Source organism: Callorhinus ursinus, unplaced genomic scaffold (genome assembly GCF_003265705.2).
Source record: "Callorhinus ursinus isolate GAN/ISIS: 27379988/994484 unplaced genomic scaffold, GSC_fseal_2.0 scaffold1, whole genome shotgun sequence".
NCBI classification, from domain to species: domain Eukaryota; kingdom Metazoa; phylum Chordata; class Mammalia; order Carnivora; family Otariidae; genus Callorhinus; species Callorhinus ursinus.
In genome coordinates this window covers 63,183,854-63,202,568 of record NW_027397063.1, presented here as the reverse complement: position 1 = coordinate 63,202,568, position 18,715 = coordinate 63,183,854, and the positions used below count along the sequence as shown (strand labels likewise).

The following is an 18,715-nucleotide window of genomic DNA, read 5'->3' as shown; positions in this document are numbered from 1 at the left end:
GGCTGGTCTGGGAGCTTCTGTGGGATGACAAGGGTTCAGTGCCTGGAAAGCAGTTGGGCCTCAGTAAATATCAGTTGAATGCAAGACCCCCCAAAATTATTTTCTTAAAAAAAAATCCCCATCATCTTCTCCCTTATCGATTCTCCCCTGCACAGACCCCAAGATGCTCCCCTATGTTAGCTTGACTCTGAGGACCTCCTGATGAGAAAGTAAATACTTCAAAGAAACTGCCTCTCAGAGACGCAAAAAATGCAAATGATTCCCCCTAAAGGAGTGCCCACTGCAGGATGGAGACCCCTGGATTCAGGCCACCCTCCACAGGCCTTTGCTACCAGCTTTCCCCTTCCAGAAACAGGATTGTTACCTTTAAACTGTGCACTGCTTCGTTTCTTTTAACAGAACTGTTCAAGGATCTCCAGACATAAGCTTGTAATTAAGACCCCACAAAAATCAATTCAGAAATCTACTGTGAGCACAGCAGGTCAGCAACAAGTTTATTATTAGACTGGCAAGGTCACAGACTGGTGCATGGCTAAGTGTTTGGGCCAACTTTCCTTGACTTTCTTTCCACGGGCTTCTGCTGTCAAATTTCTCTACTGGTGTTTGCATCCATTTGCCGTGGTTGGTTTGTCTTTATGGGGGAGGGGGATGGATGGAGTGAGGAGGGGGAAGCAAAGCAAAAGAAGTAACACGGAGTGAGGGCAGGTTCCCTTTAGAGCCTCTCACAGTGACTCGGGGCAATTCACCTGATCTGTGATAGTCATTTTCTCAATGTCAATATCATTAGAGGTCAGGATATCTTTTAGATAGGTCACCGTTTCTGGAGGGAGGTAAGGGTTTCTCCCCAAGATCCAAACATGATCCATGTGAAAAAGCCAGACGATTGTGGTGCAGGAGTACACGAGGGCGTAGTTCTCGTAGTCGGTGGCCAGGACCCAGTATGGAGCTGAGGGCATCACTGAGAACCAGAGGAGGGCGGAGTTAAGAAGCGCCAGGGCAAGAGAACCCTCATGTCCAGGACCCTGGAAACCAGGGACCTAGTTCTTCTCATGAGTGCTTTTTTTTTTTTTTAAAGATTTATTTACTTATTTTGAGAGAGTGAGAATGAGAGAGAGAGAAAGAGCACATGAGAGGGGGGAGGGTTAGAGGGAGAAGCAGGCTCCTCGCCGAGCAGGGAGCCCGATGCGGGACTCGATCCCGGGACTCCAGGATCATGACCTGAGCCGAAGGCAGTCGCTTAACCAACTGAGCCACCCAGGCGCAACTCTGGCTTCATGTGGGAATCTTATGGGAGCTCTGAAAAATCCTAGGCCACCTCCCTCCTCCAGGCTTGCCCAGATTCTGATGTGGAGGTGGTTGGGACTCTTGAAGGCTCCCCCATGATTCCAATGTGCAGCCAGAGCTCAGAGCCATCATTCTGGATCCTCCCTCCCTGGGAGCAGGTCGGTCTGCAGAAGGTGATGGTAATGGGGGGTTTTGCCGGACCCCCTAGGCTAACAGGCTGCTCTTAGCACGAGTACAAATGGAGGTACCACTTAGATAAGTGGAGTCAAGAATGTGAGGTCAGCAGCGCCTGGGTGGCTCAGTCAGTTAAGCGTCTGCCTTCAGCTCAGGTCATGATCCCAGGGTCCTGGGATCGAGTCCCGCATTGGGCTCCCCGCTCAGTGGGGAATCTGTTTCTCCCTCTGCCTGCAGCTCCCCCTGGCTTGTGCTCTCTCTCTCTGACAAATAAATAAATAAAATCTTAAGAAAAAAAGAGGATGTGATGTGAGGTCAGGGGCCCCAGGCTTTCCAAGTCTGTACTTCCCAGCTTCCTCTAGAACCTGCCTGGGGAAGGAATTAAGGACTAATGTTGATTTGTTTGTTTTTCTGTGTGACCTTCAAAAGTTCCTCTGTTCTTAGGAATACGGTAAATCACGTGGTAACAGGTTATAAACTCTTCCTCATAAGGGGCATATAAAGATTCATTGATTGACATCTGCGTCATATCAAAAGTTCAGCATTAAAGGGTCCTTACGAAAAGAGAGGGAGGGATTTACCTTCTCCATCTGAATCCAGAAATTTCCTCTAGGGACTTACCTCCACAGCCATGGTCCAAGGCAAGGAAAAGTCATAGCCCACCTTGTTAAAGTTAAGTGGAAAATGAACCCACATGGCAGAAAGCTGTGTGCTGAGCCCATAAGAACAAAAGATTTGGACACGTATGCCGTCATGTGTGATTTGCTTTCCTGGGTTTCAAGCATCCCACCTCCTCCACTCAAAAATAATCCCTCTGTTTGCCAAGTCAAACCAGATCTCAACACTTGTGAATGACCACGAGAAGCTGCCCAAAGGAGGCTGTGTGTGAGAGGTTAGAGCTTGGCTGGGCATCAAGGACCCAGCTGGTCATTAAGATAACACAAGAGGGCTAGTCCAGATGACCACCCAACAAGGTCCCTCCTCTCTCTTTCTGCCTGTTTATAAATATGAAAACAGAAGGACTCCTGGTGGAAAGAAGCCGGTACAAAGCTATGGGGCCCACACCGAGTGCTGTTTCTGACTTACCTTTCTAGCCCTGTTGGTGCTGGCCTGCCAGGCTCACCCATGAGAGCTTGTATTCATCAGATATCTGCTATCTGTGAATTTCCACTGCTTTGTGTGTTCCCGGCTGGACCGAGAACTGTGCAGCCCTGAGTAGTCGGGGGGCAGTATGTCTTCCAACCTCTTCTGGCAACGGCATCCTGCCCTACCTGCACACAGCCAGTCTTCCTCCCCCAGGGTCTAGCTCTCAAAACACATTTACCCAGACATTTCCTCTCAGCAAAGAAAATGCCCTGTCTCTTTGTTAGGAAACTCTGACAACCTCCTACTGCTTATGGAAGACACTCCAACCCATGAACATGGCTTTTGAGGCTCTGCCCAGTCTTGTCTTGTGCTCCACATACCTGCCCATCCTCTGGGCTTCTCCCTGCAGGCCTTTCCTCCTGCCAGTCCTGCATGTGGGACAGCCTTTTCCATAATGTCCCCCACACCCTGGAAGACCCAGTGCAAACATCTGACCCCTCCACCAGAGTAAATCTCTTCCTCCTCTGCTTGCCCTGCCGGCAGCTCCTGCCTCTTTGAGCTCCTGCCTCTTTGAGCTCCTGTTCTGGGCTTCCTTCGGAAGGTCGTGCACATGATATTTGGCCTTGCCTCCCATCCCCATCCCTCACCCTGGAGTTGGGAGTCCTAGGTTTTGGTTCCTAGCCGGCCTCTAATTAGTCCAGTGATCTTGCCTCCATCACCTAGCTTTTCTGCACTTTGACTATCTTATTTGTGAAAATAAGCAAGAGAAACTGACATGTACGAAGCCCCTCGCAGCTCACAGAGCATGTGCCATCTCATTTACCTTTACGCTACCGGGCACAGAGGTGACATTAACTGCCCGTGGTCCTATGTGCGGGCAGAACTCTTTTCATCTCCCAGCCTTCCTATCTTGGTGTATAAACTAGGAGCTTCCTCTCTGCCCCGCTGCAGGGGTTTGATGGGGGGTGGGAGGAGGGGTTCCTCTTGCAGCTGTGACTTCAGCGTCCGCCTCCTGCGTGGGGAGAGGGGCCCTCGAGCAATCTGGGCATGAGGAAGTCTCACATTTCTGAGCTGGCTTCTCCCGTGTGTCGGTATCAAGAGTAAAACGAGTATTTGGTGCTCTCTCCGTTGCCTGGGTCCATTCCTCAGTTAGCCCAGAGCTCAGAGGGCAAATGCCTGTGATCAAATATCCCTCAGGGAACCCCACAGTGTGGCGAGAAAGTGGCAGACAGAGCCAGGGCTCAAAGTTACCTTCACTCTTATCATCTCTTGCTTCCAAGCTTTTGCACATATCGATTGTTCTGCTAATATTACCACTACTAGTTGTAACTACTATTAAGTACTAATTTTTCGGGCCTCCATCCCCTCTGGGAAACATGACAGGATTGGGTCTCCTACTGCTCATGCCCTTGTGCTGTTATCTGTGCTTCCTCTATTGAAACATGGTAGTTTTATAGTAAATTGCCCGGGTACTTGTCGGTATCCACACTGGGGTGTAAGCCCCTCGGGACAAGGGCCAGCGCTGTCTGGCTCATCGTCGCATCTTCGGTGCCTAGCCCCGAGCTTGGCAAGTAGCAGGTGCTCAACAAATATTTATGTATTAAGTCACTACGGGTGACACCCAGATGTGACAGGACTGTTCCTACCCAGGGCTCTGACTTACCATTCTAGGTAGAAAAGGCGCTAGCTTTCAGTTTGCATACCTCCTATCCCTGAAACCTCCTGAGGGAAGTGAATACTTACACCAGAAGAACTTAACTCCCAGCTTGGCAGGCTCCGTAAGGTTGCCCTGGGTGGCTTCGCCTTCAATTTGGTTCACGGTTCCGTCAGATCTGTAATGAGTTAAAACAAAACAAAACGCCTTAACTCACTGGAAGCCAAAAATCAATGAAAGGCAAGATGTGTAACACTAAAGGACCAGGATGCCAAGACTGTGATTGATGGTTAGGAAGGCTCTGTCCCCTTTCCTTTGTCACTGTCCCAGACCACGCGGAGGAAGACAGCCTTGGGGTGGTAAGAAGCAACAACTGAAATGCTCCAGGACCGGATAATATGTCAGGCCCTTGCCCTTTAGGGCTGTTTTTTGAGTCCTGCAAGGCCATTTCCTGCTCTCAGTCTCCAGAGGGGTGGGAGTAAAAGAGAAGAGAAAAACAGACAAACAAAACAACCCAATACACTAAGAAGATTCACTTCTTTAAAAATGAGACTGAACCAAAGGAAAAAAACAAGAAGGACTGCCGTGATTGCTAGAAGTCTGGAGATCTGCAAGCTTTCCTTGCTCTTGGGGAGTCAGGGACATCAGTCCCATAAAGGCGTTCATACGCCTGAGCTCTGAGACCCCTAGCCAGTCCTGCAAAGCTTCTAACTGAGTGCGGGAGGTTTTGACACAGGTCAGGTAAATCAGCAGCGAGGAAACATTGGTGATTCTCAGAGACTTCGTTAAATGTGAAGAAACGCACATCTTACACCGGATGCCACCTTACACGTACAATTGGTCGTTTCTTTCTTAGTGGTTTATAAAATGGTGGTGTGTCTTAAAAGTGATGATCTTACGGCGCCTGGGTGGCTCAGTTGGTTAAGCGACTGCCTTCGGCTCGGCTCAGGTCATGATCCTGGAGTCCCGGGATCGAGTCCCGCATCGGGCTCCCTGCTCAGCGGGGAGTCTGCTTCTCCCTCTGACCCTCCCTCCTCTCATGAGCGCGCGCTCTCTCTCTCTCTCTCTCTCTCATTCTCTCTAATAAATAAATAAAATCTTTTTTTAAAAAAAAGTGATGATCTTAGATTGGATGAAGTACTTTCACTCTTTTCAAGGGAGCTGGCTCCATTTCCGGGTGACGTGTTACGACCCCAGGGACCTCAGGGACAGGGAAAAGGCCTAGGGATGCACTGAAGGAGGGTGCATCACACATCACAGTGCTCTTCCGAGGAAGCTGACGGAGGACCGGCCCGTTCACCACTCCTCAAGGGGCAAACTAAAACTAGAGCAATAGCGTGTCTTAGAAAGTCGGTAGGCTATGGTTACTGGCGATCGATGTCCCAGAAACCAGACAATAAGCAACAGGTAAGGACGGATGGCAAATGTGCTCTGATGCTGCTGGATGCAGAGTCTGTTTGTCATCAGGTAGGGCTGGAGACCAGACCCTTCCTTGTCACCTGGAACTCAGCTGGGAAGACAGAAAGCAGGGAAGACAGGAAGATGGTCCCTTTTCATTTGCATACGGTTGCTTAGCAACAAACCAGCCTCTTCTCAACAGACTTTCCACCCTTCCTTCATCATTTATGTTTTGTCCAGAACAGTTTTCAAAACACCAGTCTCTGAGCATAAACTCACAGTTTGTTCATGGAAAAAACACTTGTATTTTCAAGAGTAGCCCCAGATTAACAGAATAGGCTGTATTTATTAAGTGATTACTGCACACCAAACACTACGTGATTTACACGTGTTACCTCATCCAACGCTCACAAAGCCCTATGGAGGGAGCTTCTATGATTATTTCCATTTTACAGAGAGGAAACAGAGGCTTAGAGAATGATCATAACTCACTGAAGATCACATCGTTAGTATTTGACAGAACCAGCATTTGAAACCGGGCAGGCTAACTCCCAGCCCGAGCCCTTCAGCTCCCAGCCCGGTGCCAACTGCTCTGGCTCTCAAATCCCCCGACCCTGGCGGAGAGTAGTCTGCTCAGACGCCGCGCTGTGCCTCTGCCCATCCTGCAGTACCCTGAAAGGAAAACCACACCCCTCCCCTGAACTAGCAAACCTTTCTCCGTGTGCCCTTGTATTTCAAACACACGTGACCCTACATGCGGAGCAACCTAATACTCAGGACACGGTTCAAGAGGACTCCTGGCCAGCTGCACAGCACATCCCAAAGACTCTCGTGGGTTTTGGGATCCGTGTCATTGTCTGACTCTTGGCCACAGAGTGGGACAAAATATTTGAAATGCGGTCATCGCAACTTCAGATGGGTGCCTGCATCCCAGTCCCTGTAACCCTTCCTGGGCTCTAAAATGAGCTGTTTCTCTCTTCACAGGCCCTTAAGATTTTTTACTTTGTTTCTATTATGCACGCAGGGCCAGGGAGTCACCCCACCGCGTCTTGGCTCACAGGAAGCTCAGTGGGCAAGAGGATGGCCACACAAAGCGTCTTGAGCCTGAGTAAATTCCAGGCTGGGTTGTGGTTGTTTTCTTGGGAGTTGAACACAGTTGTCAGATCCTGTAGGGCACAGGAAGGACAGCCCCTCACCCCCCGCCTTCCTTTCATGTGTCCTCTGTCCTCTCCCCCCATTTCACTTCTCCCCGGGTTTGAATCTCAGCGTTGCTGCTTATAAGCTGTGTGGCCCCTGGGCACATTACCTCTCTGTACCTCAGTTTTTCTCATCTAGAAAAGTGGGGTTAATCACAGTACCTACCTCAGAGTCGCTATGGGGATTGAGTGAGCCTGTATACTCGTTTACACAGACATACATAGAGGGTCACACGTGCTCACATACACATACAGAATAGTGCCTCGCACATAGGAAATGCTTGATATTTGTTACTACCATTTATTGTTGCTCTTATCTTTGTTGATGGAAGGTGGCTAGGAGCACTTTCTGGGGCTTTTTAAAAGCTTATGTGTGCTTTCTAAAGTATGAATTTTTGTATCAAATAGAAATCCATTAGGGGGCGCCTGGGTGGCTCAGTCGTTAAGTGTCTGCCTTCGGCTCAGGTCATGATCCCAGGGTCCTGGGATCGAGCCCCGCATTGGGCTCCCCGCTCCGCGGGGAGCCTGCTTCTCCCTCTCCCACTCCCCCTGCTTGTGTTCCCTCTCTCGCTGTGTCTCTCTCTGTCAAATAAATAAATAAAATCTTAAAAAAAAAAAAAAGAAATCCATCAGAAGCTGTCAGTCATAAAAAAGTAGACTTCTACAGCCTATCCTGTTCACATAAGCCAGAGTGGGACTATGTCTGTAATAGTCAAAGCTGCCTGGAGATGGAATAAATTGTCATGGAAGGCGATGAGCAACCACCAGGTCCTGGAAGGATTCAAGCAGAGCTGGATGTCCTCTGTCAGTAGATAATGTACAAGGGCTTCTCTCTTGGTTTGGAGATCAGATGAGAAGGCCCCCCTGCCCTTTGCTATGAGAGTATCTACTTCACATTGAGAGCAGGAACCCTGCAGTTTGGATTCCTGTTGCATCCTTAGTGCCTTTCACAGGGAGTACACATACAACATGATACTCACAAGGAGTACACAATACAGTAAGATGCTCAGCAATGGTCCTGCAAATAAATGAGTGGCTTCTAGACCCCACCATTCTGCCTGCCAAAAGCTTTCATCTCAGGACCTGCTGTGAACAGGAGTGCAGACCCAGCCACATCGGCATGCCCCCGAACCAGACTGCAAGGGCACCCAGTCACCCCAGGACAGCTCTCTGCGGGCTGGCTCCAGGGCTGTGTTTGCTTTTGAAACCACAGCCACTCACCTCAACTCCTGGTTTATCACTTTGATGTTTCCGTTTTCCATTAGCGAGTAGTTGGCTTGGATGCAACTTCCCTTCTCAAAGCTCACTGGGATCTTCTCAATTTCATACCATCGTCCAAGATACTGCAGAGATAACAATAAGCAGAGAAAAACCTGTGGCTCTCTGGGGACCTGCAAACTCTTCCCTATTGTTGTCTTTTAGAGCAGAGCCCTTTCCTGGGGAAACCAAGCAAAATGGGCTGCATTGTTCACAACAGCAACCGAGCAAGATATTGATTCAAAGGAAAGTAAGTGAATTGGATGTGCAGACATTGGTCGAATGCCACATCTTATTCCTAAAGTGCTCTTTATTTAGATATGCTGTCAGTTGCCCCTCCAGCCAAAATCTATGTGAAATTCTAGACTCTGTAAAAGAGAGGGAGCAATCCAGGTGATGTAAGGTGCCACCTCAAATATTTTGTGATTCTACGAGGCAACTTTGAATTGTGTGCAAAGTCAGATATATATTCACTGTGGGGGACTGGGACTCCAGAGTTGGTTGAGTTCTCCTCATATAACCCCGGACAGGGAGCTGGTCACAAAGGCTTTTGGCAGGTGATCAGGAGTTAGAAGACTGGTATCATTCTTCCACTGGGGGCTTGGTCTCAGTTCATAACTTTGTGCACAGAGTCAGTCTTAAAGGAAGTGTGCAACGGAGTGGGTGAGGGTGAGGGGAGACAGGTGTTTTCATGCTTCCATGCATTGCCCGGCACGGAGACTACTCCAATTTACAAACTTCACGGGGGGTAATTTGGTAATTATCTAGCAAAGCTGAAAATGCATGTAGTGCATATATGAGGTTATTTGTTGTGGTACTATATTGTAAGAACTAGACAGGAAACTAGAGCTTAAGTGAGCATTAGTAGGGGACCTGGGTCCATAAATAATGGCACATTCATACAATGGAATGTTATACACCCTCTCTTAAAGGAGTCATATGCAATTATCCCCAAAATACATTCAGTGGAAAAAGAGCTGGGTGAAAAATGAGGTATATGGAAAAATGAGGGGAAAGGTTATTATATTCATTTTCTATTGCTGCTATAACAAATTACCACAAGCTTACAACGTAAATTTATGGTCTCACAGTTCTGTTCATCACAGTTCCGTACATCAAGTGAGCTTGGTTACAATCAAGGTGTTGGCAGGGCTGTGTTCCTTCCTAGAGGTTCTAGAGAACTCTGTCTTTTTGCCTTGTCCAAGTTCTAGAGGCCACCCACATTCCTTGGTTGGTGAACCCCTTCCCCATGTTCACAGCCAGCAAAAACGGGAGAGATCCTTTTCACATTGCACCTCTCTGACTCTTGTTCCATCATCACACCTCTCTGACCACAGCTCGGGAAGGTTCTCTGCCTTCAGTGATTAGACTGGGCCCACTGGATAATCTGGGCCACTCTTGCCATCTCCAAGTTTATAACTTTCATCACATCGGCAAAATCCCCCTTCCCGTGGAAAGTAGCATATCCACAGGTTCCAGAGATCAGGGTGTGTACATCGTTCTGCCTCCTGCAGTTATGTATGTATTTGTGGACGTATACGTTATCTCCCAAAAGATACACAAGGAACTGTTTTTATTGGCTGCTACTAGGGAAGGAAACTGAGGTAGGAAGGAAACAGGGGTAGGAGAAAAACTTTTCATCGAATGTTCTTTGATACATTTAGAATTTTGAACCATGTGAATATATTTACTTGGTCAAAATATTAATTCAGAGTATTTTAGAAATTTAAAAATGTATTACTCAACAAAGGAAAATCAGAGATGCACTCACCTTCAAAAAAAGTCAGACTCTGAACTGAAAGTGTACTGCCAACAGGGGGCAGTATTGCTCCAGTCACATGGCTGTTTGCTCAACTATATACCCACGTTTATGACAGAAATGTTCCACTCAATTATTAAAGCGTATCTTTCAATTAAAACCACTGAAATTAACATTCATTTAAAGCACCCAAAAATAAGGTTAAAGGCCATTTGGTTTCCTAGGCATCCTCAAAAAAAGCTCCATTTTATACAGATCATTTAAAATAGTTCTATTATTGTTAAGGTGACTTTAGTGCTCCACAATTAAAACTGAGGAAGCATGATTTTCCAGAAAAGAGGAAACTCAGAGGTGGAAGATTGCTTTTCATGTCATGCTCTCTTATAATTTCATAATACTTTTGTGAAAGCCCTTTCATGGTTTTGGGTCTGTTTCTCTATCCACATAAGGAGAATGCAACGTGTAAAAAGAATCCTGGAGGGGCGGCGCCTGGGGTGGCTCAGCTGGTTGGGCTTCCGACTCTTGATTTTGGCTCGGATCCTGATCTTGGGGTTGTGGGATTGAGCCCTGTGTCAGGCTCCATGCTGATTGTGGAGCCTGCTTGGGATCTTCTCCCTTTCCCTCTGCCCCTCCCTGCTGGTGCACACACGTGTGCTCTCTCTCTCTCTCTGTCTCTCAAAAAAAGAAAGAAAGAAAGAAAGAAAGAAAGAAAGAAAGAAAGAAAGAAAGAAAGAAAGAAAGAAAGAAAAAGAAAGAAAAGAAAAGAAAAAGAAAGAAAAAGGAATCCTGGAAAAGAAGAAGTAAAACTATCTCTATTTGCAGATAACATGATTTTGTAATAGAAAATCCTAAGGAATCCACACACACAAAAACTATTAGAACTAATAAATGAAATCAGCTAGGTTAAACGATACAAGATCAATATACAGACATCAAATAGCTTTCTACACTTACAATGAACACTGTAAATTATGAAAGTTCCATTTACAATAGCATCAAAAGAATAAAATACTTATGAATAAATTTAACCAAAGAAATGCAAAATTTATACTCTGAAAAATACAAAACGTTGTTGAAAGAAATTAAAGAAGACCTAAGAGTAAATGGAAAGATAACCTATGTTCATGGATTAGACGGCTTAAAATTGTTAAGATGACAATATTCTCCAGACTGATCTAGATTCATTGCAGTATTTATAAAAGAAAAATGCAAACAACTCTGCCTCTTTGCAGAAATTGACAGATCCTAAAAGTCATATGGAAATGCAAAGGACTCAGAATAGTCAGAAGAACGAAGGTGGAGGCCTCAAATATTCTAATTTCAAAACTTACTACAAAGCTATAGTAATCAATACAGTATAGCACTGGCATGAGGATAGACATATAGAATAGAATAGAATTGAGAGTCCAAAAACACTCTTACATATATATGGCCAATTGATTTTCAACAAAGATGCCAAGATTATTCAATGGGGAAAGAACAGTCTTTTCAACAAAGAGTTCTGGGAGAACTGAATATCCAATATCGAAGTTTCACATCAATAAAGTGAAAAGACAATCCACAGGATGTGGGAATTATTTGCACATCCTATATCTGATAAGAGACTTGTATCTAAACATATAAAGAACTCTCAGCTCAATAATTAAAAGAGAAATAACCCAAGTAAAAGATGGGCAAAGGACTCAGACATTTCTCCAAAGAAGACAGACAAATGGACAATAAACACATGAAAAGATGCTCAACGTCATTAGCCATCAGAGAAATGCAAATCAAGCCCACAATGAGATACCACTTCGTGCCCGCTAAAATTTTAAGGACTATAATCAAAAGAGATGTCAATAACAAGTGTGGGCAAAGATATGGAGAAGTTGGTGTGAGACACTGCCAGTGGGACTGTAAAATGGTGATGCAGTTCTTTTGGAAAACAGTCTGGCAGTTTCTCAAAAAGTTAACGTGGAGTTACCATATGACCTAGCAATTCTCCTCCTAGGTATATGCCCAGGAGAACCGAAAACATATGTCCACAAAAAAACTCCCACAAAAATAAACACACAAAAACCGTGTACATGAATGCTTATAGCAGCATTATTCCTGATAGTTGAAAGTGTAAACAACCCAAATGATGAACAGATAAATAACATGTGGCATTATCCATGCAGTAGAATATTATTTGCCAATATAAAGAAATGAAGTACGGATACATAGTACAATATGGGTAAGCCTTGAAAATGCAATGCTAAGTAAAAGAAGTCGGTCACAAAAGACCACACACTGTATGATTCCATGTCTATGAAATGTCCAGAATAGGCAAATTCATAGAGACAGGTTGCCTGGGGCAGGGAGAGGTGAGGGGGAAATGGAGAGTGACTGTTTTATGTGTAGGGATGATGAAAATACTCTAAAATTGATTGTGGTGATGGTTTCATAACTCTGTGATTATACAAAAAAAAACATTTAAACATCGAAAGTGGACTTTAAACAGGTGAATGATATGGCATATGAATATTTCAATAAAACTTTTTTTTAAACATCCCGTTTTATTCTTCAAAAGACTTTTGTAAATATAGATCAGTTATAATTTTCAAGATGTCTTGGGATTTTTTACCCCCAAATTGAAATATGATTCAAATTCCCTGGATTTTTTCTGGAAAGTCTCCTGTGGCTTAGCAGGGTTACCTCAATAAAGGGATCAGCCCATAATAGTTTTGGAGTAAGTCAATGTAAACTGTCCTGTGTGTCTCCTGCCTACCTCCCCTGTGTGACTCTCTATGGATGGTGCTCCTTCCCCACAGCCCGCGGGGCTCTGAGCTCTCTTCCCTCACCCCTCTACCTACTCCATGCCCTGAGAGGTCCCAAAACTCATTCACACTGAGGAGGGAGTGACTGGTAACAATTTTAATGTTATGGATCATGAGTACAACCTTAAAAAAGATCCAAACTTTCTGCTAAGGAGAAAATGTCTTAAGAGGAGATTCTAGGCATGAGGTCGCAGCCACGGAAGCCGTTTCGTGTTACCCAGTAGCTGCCTCGGCAGTTCCCTGCGTGTACATATGTACACATATACACAGTAAGGCTGGGCCTGATCCCACAAAGAAAAACCACATATGGGGGATCTGGTTATATTGGTATCTTTTTAGCGTAGGGAACAAAAAAAAAGCCTTTTGGGGGAGTTCTGTCTTCTTCTAGGCCCTGCGTGAGGAACCCGTGGGTGTCCTGCACAGCGGCGAAGGCTGGTCTTGAATCCCACTCTGCACTGATTAGCCGGGTGACCTGGGTCAGTGATGAGCAGTCTGACATTGAGCTTCTTCATCCGTAGAATGCGGATAATAGCTCTGGAACAGCGGCTGCCCATGAACCGCCCCATGTCCTCTCAGCCCAGCTGGGTTCACCTCGGCCACCTTGGACAATTCCCACACACCGCCAGCTACCCACCTTGAGCCCACGCCTCTCCCTCTGCCGGAAGGCCTTGCCAGCACCACGGGAACACCCACAGCCCGCTCACATCCCTCCGTGCGACAATCTGAGGAGCATTCTACACATTTCCTCAGAGGACCCCCAGCAGGACGAAACCCTGCTGTTAACAGTGTTACTGTCGAGGAATGCATCCTTTACTGCTGTCCTGCTTCTCTGTTAGGACAGCACATGCCCCCCGGTTAGGACACCCCACATGCCCACGGTGCTTCCTGGGATCATCTTCCCCAAACCCTCTGCTCAGCGTCTGCTTTGGGGGATCCCCCAATTGGATAAGTACCTACCCCAAGGCTTGCTGTGGGACTCAAAGCAGAATACTCACACGGAAGCCCAGAGGATGGTTATTCAAACCAATAGGAGATTAGCCTTTTACCGCACCTTATTCACATCAAAATCCTTCTGCACTGGAGGGCTCGGGCATTTCCCAAGGTGGAAGGCTTGTCCGTCCACAGCACTGAAGAGGCCGACCAGCACAGGAAGCAGCAGCTCCCTCACCATCTTGGGGCTGAGGATGGAACCTGGAGTTCGGAGAAACAAAGCAGCTCCAGTCGTTCTGGGCCTCCCGAGGACACGCAGTCACCAGGGGAAAATTTCTGGGGACCTCTCTGGGGACCTTCCCCTGAGCCTTTTGCGACAGTCACCCTGCAGGGTCACCTGAGTCAATGGCACTGGGAGCCCTTCCACCCCCGGGATCCTCTCCAGACCTTCTGTCCCTCCAGGAGAGCACACTCTGCCTGCACTCTGCCTGGTGTTGGAGCCCGGGATGTATTCTGCAACTGCTCCCTCCCAAGTATGCATTTTTCGAGGATGGACACTCCCAGAACCTGGGAGTGTCAGGCACAGTCCAGACTTGTTGATGGAGAGAAACAATGTGGGGTGGGGGTAGGCAAAGGGGGAGGTGGAAGCTGTTGAGTGAACCATGCAAGAGAAAAAAGATGAACATAAACCGTGCATGACATTTAGTGTCTTATGAGAGTCGTAAGAGAAATGCCTCCCTGATCCACACCCCACACCCCATCTTAGGGGGCTGTTTACCGACTCAGGAGTAAGCCTGAGACCTGAACAGGCAGCCATGTGCTGGGAACCCCACGGTCACCCCGAATGGGTTTGAATGCGGGCTTTGCCACATACTAAGTATAACTGTGTCCAGTTCACACTTGAGCTTCCTGGTCTATTAAGTGGGAGTAACAATCATACCAACCTCATGAAGTTTTGCGAGAATAAAATGAAATGCTATAGAGAGAGCATTTAGGGTGGTGTCTGACACAGAGCAAATGCTTCACAAATGCTAGCTATTGTTAGCATGAAAAGCAGAAACAAATAGTTATTTCCTGAATTTCTCTTTGGACCTCTGTTGGGGATATCTTCCATAGATGTGCATTTATTTATTTATTTATTTTTAGTTGAACAGACAGGGACACGGATGTGCATTTAGCTAGAGGTGGGCCAGCAGCTGGCAACGGGCGTTTCGGCCCAAGCACCCTTCCCTGCTTCTTGCCCTGACTGTTCTCTTCCGTGTGACTCCTTGTCTGTGGCTCCACAGGAGCTATTTCCAGCTCTTTGCCTTTCTCCCTGCAACGGAGAGGACTGAATCAATGCAAGCAAAATGTTCTCAGATCTGAGCATTTAAAAGGATGTGTCATAACAGGAATAATTATAACCACTTTATTATGGTTAAACCTCCAAATAACCTTTAATAATCAATAGCTTTTCTTCTGGAGTTTTCATTGCTCCGTTTTCAAAGGAACAGTTACATAATGAGTAAAGCTGCCAGCCGGGGATGGTGGTGGGGGGGGGTGGCTGAGTCTCCCTTGAGCAAGCCAAGTCGGTTTGTAGGACCCCACCTTCTCTGAGAATCCATCTCCCATCAGCTCCTACCACCACGTAAACAACACCTGTCTTTTAACCTTTTGGGAGAGGATGGAATTGCCTCAACTTGCACAAATTTGCGTCCATCTCCAAGAAATTCTTAGAACCATGAAGCTCTACTCTTGGCCCTCAGTGGGCTCCAAGCTCAGTGCCTTGACCAGAAGATCCAACCTCAAAGGATGGTCACACATTACGCACATTCTACAGGGTCCCCCAAACTGGCAGGACTTGAGAGGTCCTTGACCCACCCTCCAAGCCCCCTACACATGGGAAGCTGAGTGCCAGAAGGGGCAGAGAGCTGGGACTCAGGGGCCATTGCCAACTGTCCATCCTGCAGTGACCCTGAGACATGCTGCCTTCTGCACACCGCCTTTGGTGGCTTTCCATAAACACCTACCTCTGTAACCTTGATGAGCCTCATTTTACCAAGTGAATTACACCAAAAGTCAGTTCCCTGTCTTACTCTTGACAAATATTAAAAAAGTGTTCTATTGTGGGCTGAAACATGTGCTTTAGCTCTGTAGGAGGATTTCAGAGCTAATTCTTACCCTTGCTCGCATCTTTTCCAAAGATGCTTCTTTCTTGCAGTAGTTTTATTCCTATGGTTAAAACTTTTTGTAGAGAGAGAGGGTTGATGGCATCCATAGTTTCTTTGCCAGGCCCCTCCCATTCTAGTTCACTCCCCACTTCTTGAGCACCTTCTGAAGGGGAGGCAGGAGGGGGAGGACTCGGAGCCAAGTTGAGCAAAGTAAAGCCATTTCGACTTTAGGCTGACCCTTTAACCTAAGAGTCGGCAGACGGAAGACCACAAGACCCCTCCGGCAGTAAAAGCCACAAAGGTCTGACATTCTTAAAATTGCTCCCTGCAGGTAATTTCATGATCCTAAAACAATGGAAAAACACACCACCCAATGTAAAAGATAAACTCAAAGTTAAAGAGTGAACCCCTCCCTGTATGGTTAGCTAAAAAAAACAAAAAGACAAAAACAAAACGTCTAAAATCCTTTATTAGAGGCAAAGGAGTGTCCTATTTCTCTACTAGAAGGAGAGACCACTCCTTTGTGAGGTAGCTCCTTTCTTCTAGATTTAATAAATCTTGGTCCCTTACTCTCAATGGCTTGCGCTTGAATTCTTTCCTGTGCAAGGCCAAGAACCTTCTTGGCGATGGGCCTGAGGCCCTCCCTCTGGGGCCTCGGCCCCATCCCGCATCAGAGGTAAGTCACATTAGTAACATGTACCTGTGAACTTGGCTGTGTGTGACCTGTATGTTTGCATCATCTTCTAATACTAACAGGAAGATTGTCTTAATGAGGGGAGTTTACATACTTTAAAAATAAATATAATTTAAATGCTTTTAACTGAATCTTAAATTGTTTCATAATAATTCCACTAAAGTTACGGTGCACCCACCCTGGGCCAGCACTGACCCTGTGAACTGATACTCACACTCACTGACCTTCTCCATGGAGAAGCCCTGGCCTCAGTATGTTGAATGGGCCCCACACTGTATCGCCACCATACCCTGTCTGTCAGGGTCCTGCATTGACATTCTCTTTGCACTCAATGCTGCTGATGAGCCCAGGTTACTTCCTGCGAAACTCTGAAGCCAGAACTTACTCACACCAGGTCTCCTAGGAGCCTGTTCTCTTAACGCCTGAGTATTAGTGAGGACATAGTCCCTGCTTTCAAAGAGCTGCCGATCATTAAGGACTAGAGTTTTAGATTTCACATGATAAAACAAAATACATTTCCACAAGTAAATGGGTCTAAAAAACCCATTTAGCTATTGAATCTAACAAGAAAATATGTCTTCTGAAGAAAATAGGTTTGTGCCATATTGTTAAATGCATTTCCCATTCACAGGATTAATTCTAGATCACTTTTCAGTTAATTTTACTGTAGCGCACCGGTGGCTGACAACTCCCTGAGAACCCATCTGGTCCAGCATTGGTGTAGGGAAGATCTTCTTATTGTCTATATAGCATTGAAGAGGGTGCCCTGTGCAAGCAGAAGACTTGGAGATGAGTCAACATGGGGTTGGCACCCCAGCCTGGTATCTGTTGGCAGTCGTCTCTTAGACTTGTTGTTTGGGATAGCGGAACCTCAGCTGCATCGTCTGAAAATGGCACGAATAGTATCTACCTTGTAAGGGTGCTTGAGGAAAAATGAGACCAAATTTGCCAAGCAGCTGGTACAAACCTTCCATCCTGTTAGTTACTATTTTTAGCCGAAAAGGGGGCAGTGAAAAGCCAAGACTGCCTCTAGTTCAAGCATCATTCATCATAAATGAAAATTAAAACCACAGTACGTACCTTTTTTGTCAAGATGAAGGCAGTTTCCACATGCAAACTCATCCGATTTAGGATGCCTTCTCTTGTTGACTGGCTTCTCCCAAGCTATTTTATAAGCTTCATAGGGTCATTGATGTTTACTTTTAATGCATGCCACACCCCCTCCAGTTCAGGAAGGCTGGCCTAAAAGCTTAGCTCTGTACCAAACACAGAGATGGGATGTTTTGTCCATTTCCCTCCCCCAATTTCCTTCACAGCTGCTCCCTGCAAAAGAAACAATGAGATACTGTGTGTGTGTGGATGCGAGAGAGAGAGAGAGAGAGAGAGAGAGAGAGAGAGAGAGAGAGACAAAGTGCATTTCATTCAAAACATCTTTTTTGCTCTGTGGGTTTTCTAATTTAATTTTCTCAGTCAGAATGCACTTTTAAGTTCCAGCAAGATGAGTTGCAACATGTTTTCGAGCATCTGGTATTTATTTTTCATTTTTGTGTAAATGAAAAATCAACGGTCTCATTTCCTGACGTGGAGCATGAATTCCACCCCATGTGGTCTCTGGCATGGAGTGTGGCTCAGGCAACAGGGTGAAGGTTAAGAATTAGAGATGGCTTTTTTGTGTGAACCTGGGGGAGCCACCCACTTCTCTGAGTCTCAGTCTCCCCACGGTGAGGTAGGGACTGTCATTTCTGTCTCTGCCAGAGCTGAGCGTACAGGGAAGTTAACCAGTTGGGAAAGAGCTGGGGCTACGAGCTGAGAATGCCAAGGGTATCTTGAGCAGCTTCTCGATCCGGACCCCTTATCCCCCCCCCCCCCCCCCCCCCGCCCGGCCCCGAGCTGCATATTCTCCGTGGCCTCTTCCTGCCTGGGGTAGAAGTGGATTTAAGTCGCTCATTCCACAGAGATGGGGCTGGGCCTCATCTCTCTTGGTAGAATGAGCAGCTTTGAATCTTAGGACTTGGATTCTGTGCCTTTGTGATAAGGCAGGAGGTGTTTTTAGGGGCATGTAGACAAGACAGTACCTTTGTAGGAGACTTCAATTCCCAAATAAAATGCATTCTCCAATTCCTAAGCAATAGAGAGAAATTTATAGCGCCAGGCCTTATACACATGAAAATAACAACAACAGCAACAAAAGCGAATCCTTGACATACCAGACCCTGAGAGAGAGAACAGGAGAAGCTCTGATTTCCGTTCAGGCCCTGACTTGCTGGGTCCCTCAGTGCTCTGCTGCCTCTCGCCCTCTCTCCTCCTGTGTCCTTGCTCAAATGTTACTTCCTTT

The 18,715-nt window shown here is 46.4% G+C and overlaps 1 protein-coding gene across 1 annotated transcript; it reads right to left on the bottom strand.

Annotated features, from left to right (window-relative positions):
- Positions 1-456: 456 nt before the first annotated feature.
- Positions 457-17,619, bottom strand: APOD (apolipoprotein D). The gene is made up of 5 exons (XM_025869133.2): positions 17,461-17,619; positions 13,658-13,797; positions 8,014-8,135; positions 4,288-4,376; positions 457-958 (listed from the first exon to the last, which is right to left on the bottom strand). The coding sequence occupies exons 2-5, from the start codon at positions 13,775-13,777 to the stop codon at positions 723-725; spliced, it is 567 nt and encodes a 188-aa protein (XP_025724918.1). The 5' UTR covers positions 13,778-13,797; positions 17,461-17,619; the 3' UTR covers positions 457-722.
- Positions 17,620-18,715: the final 1,096 nt, after the last annotated feature.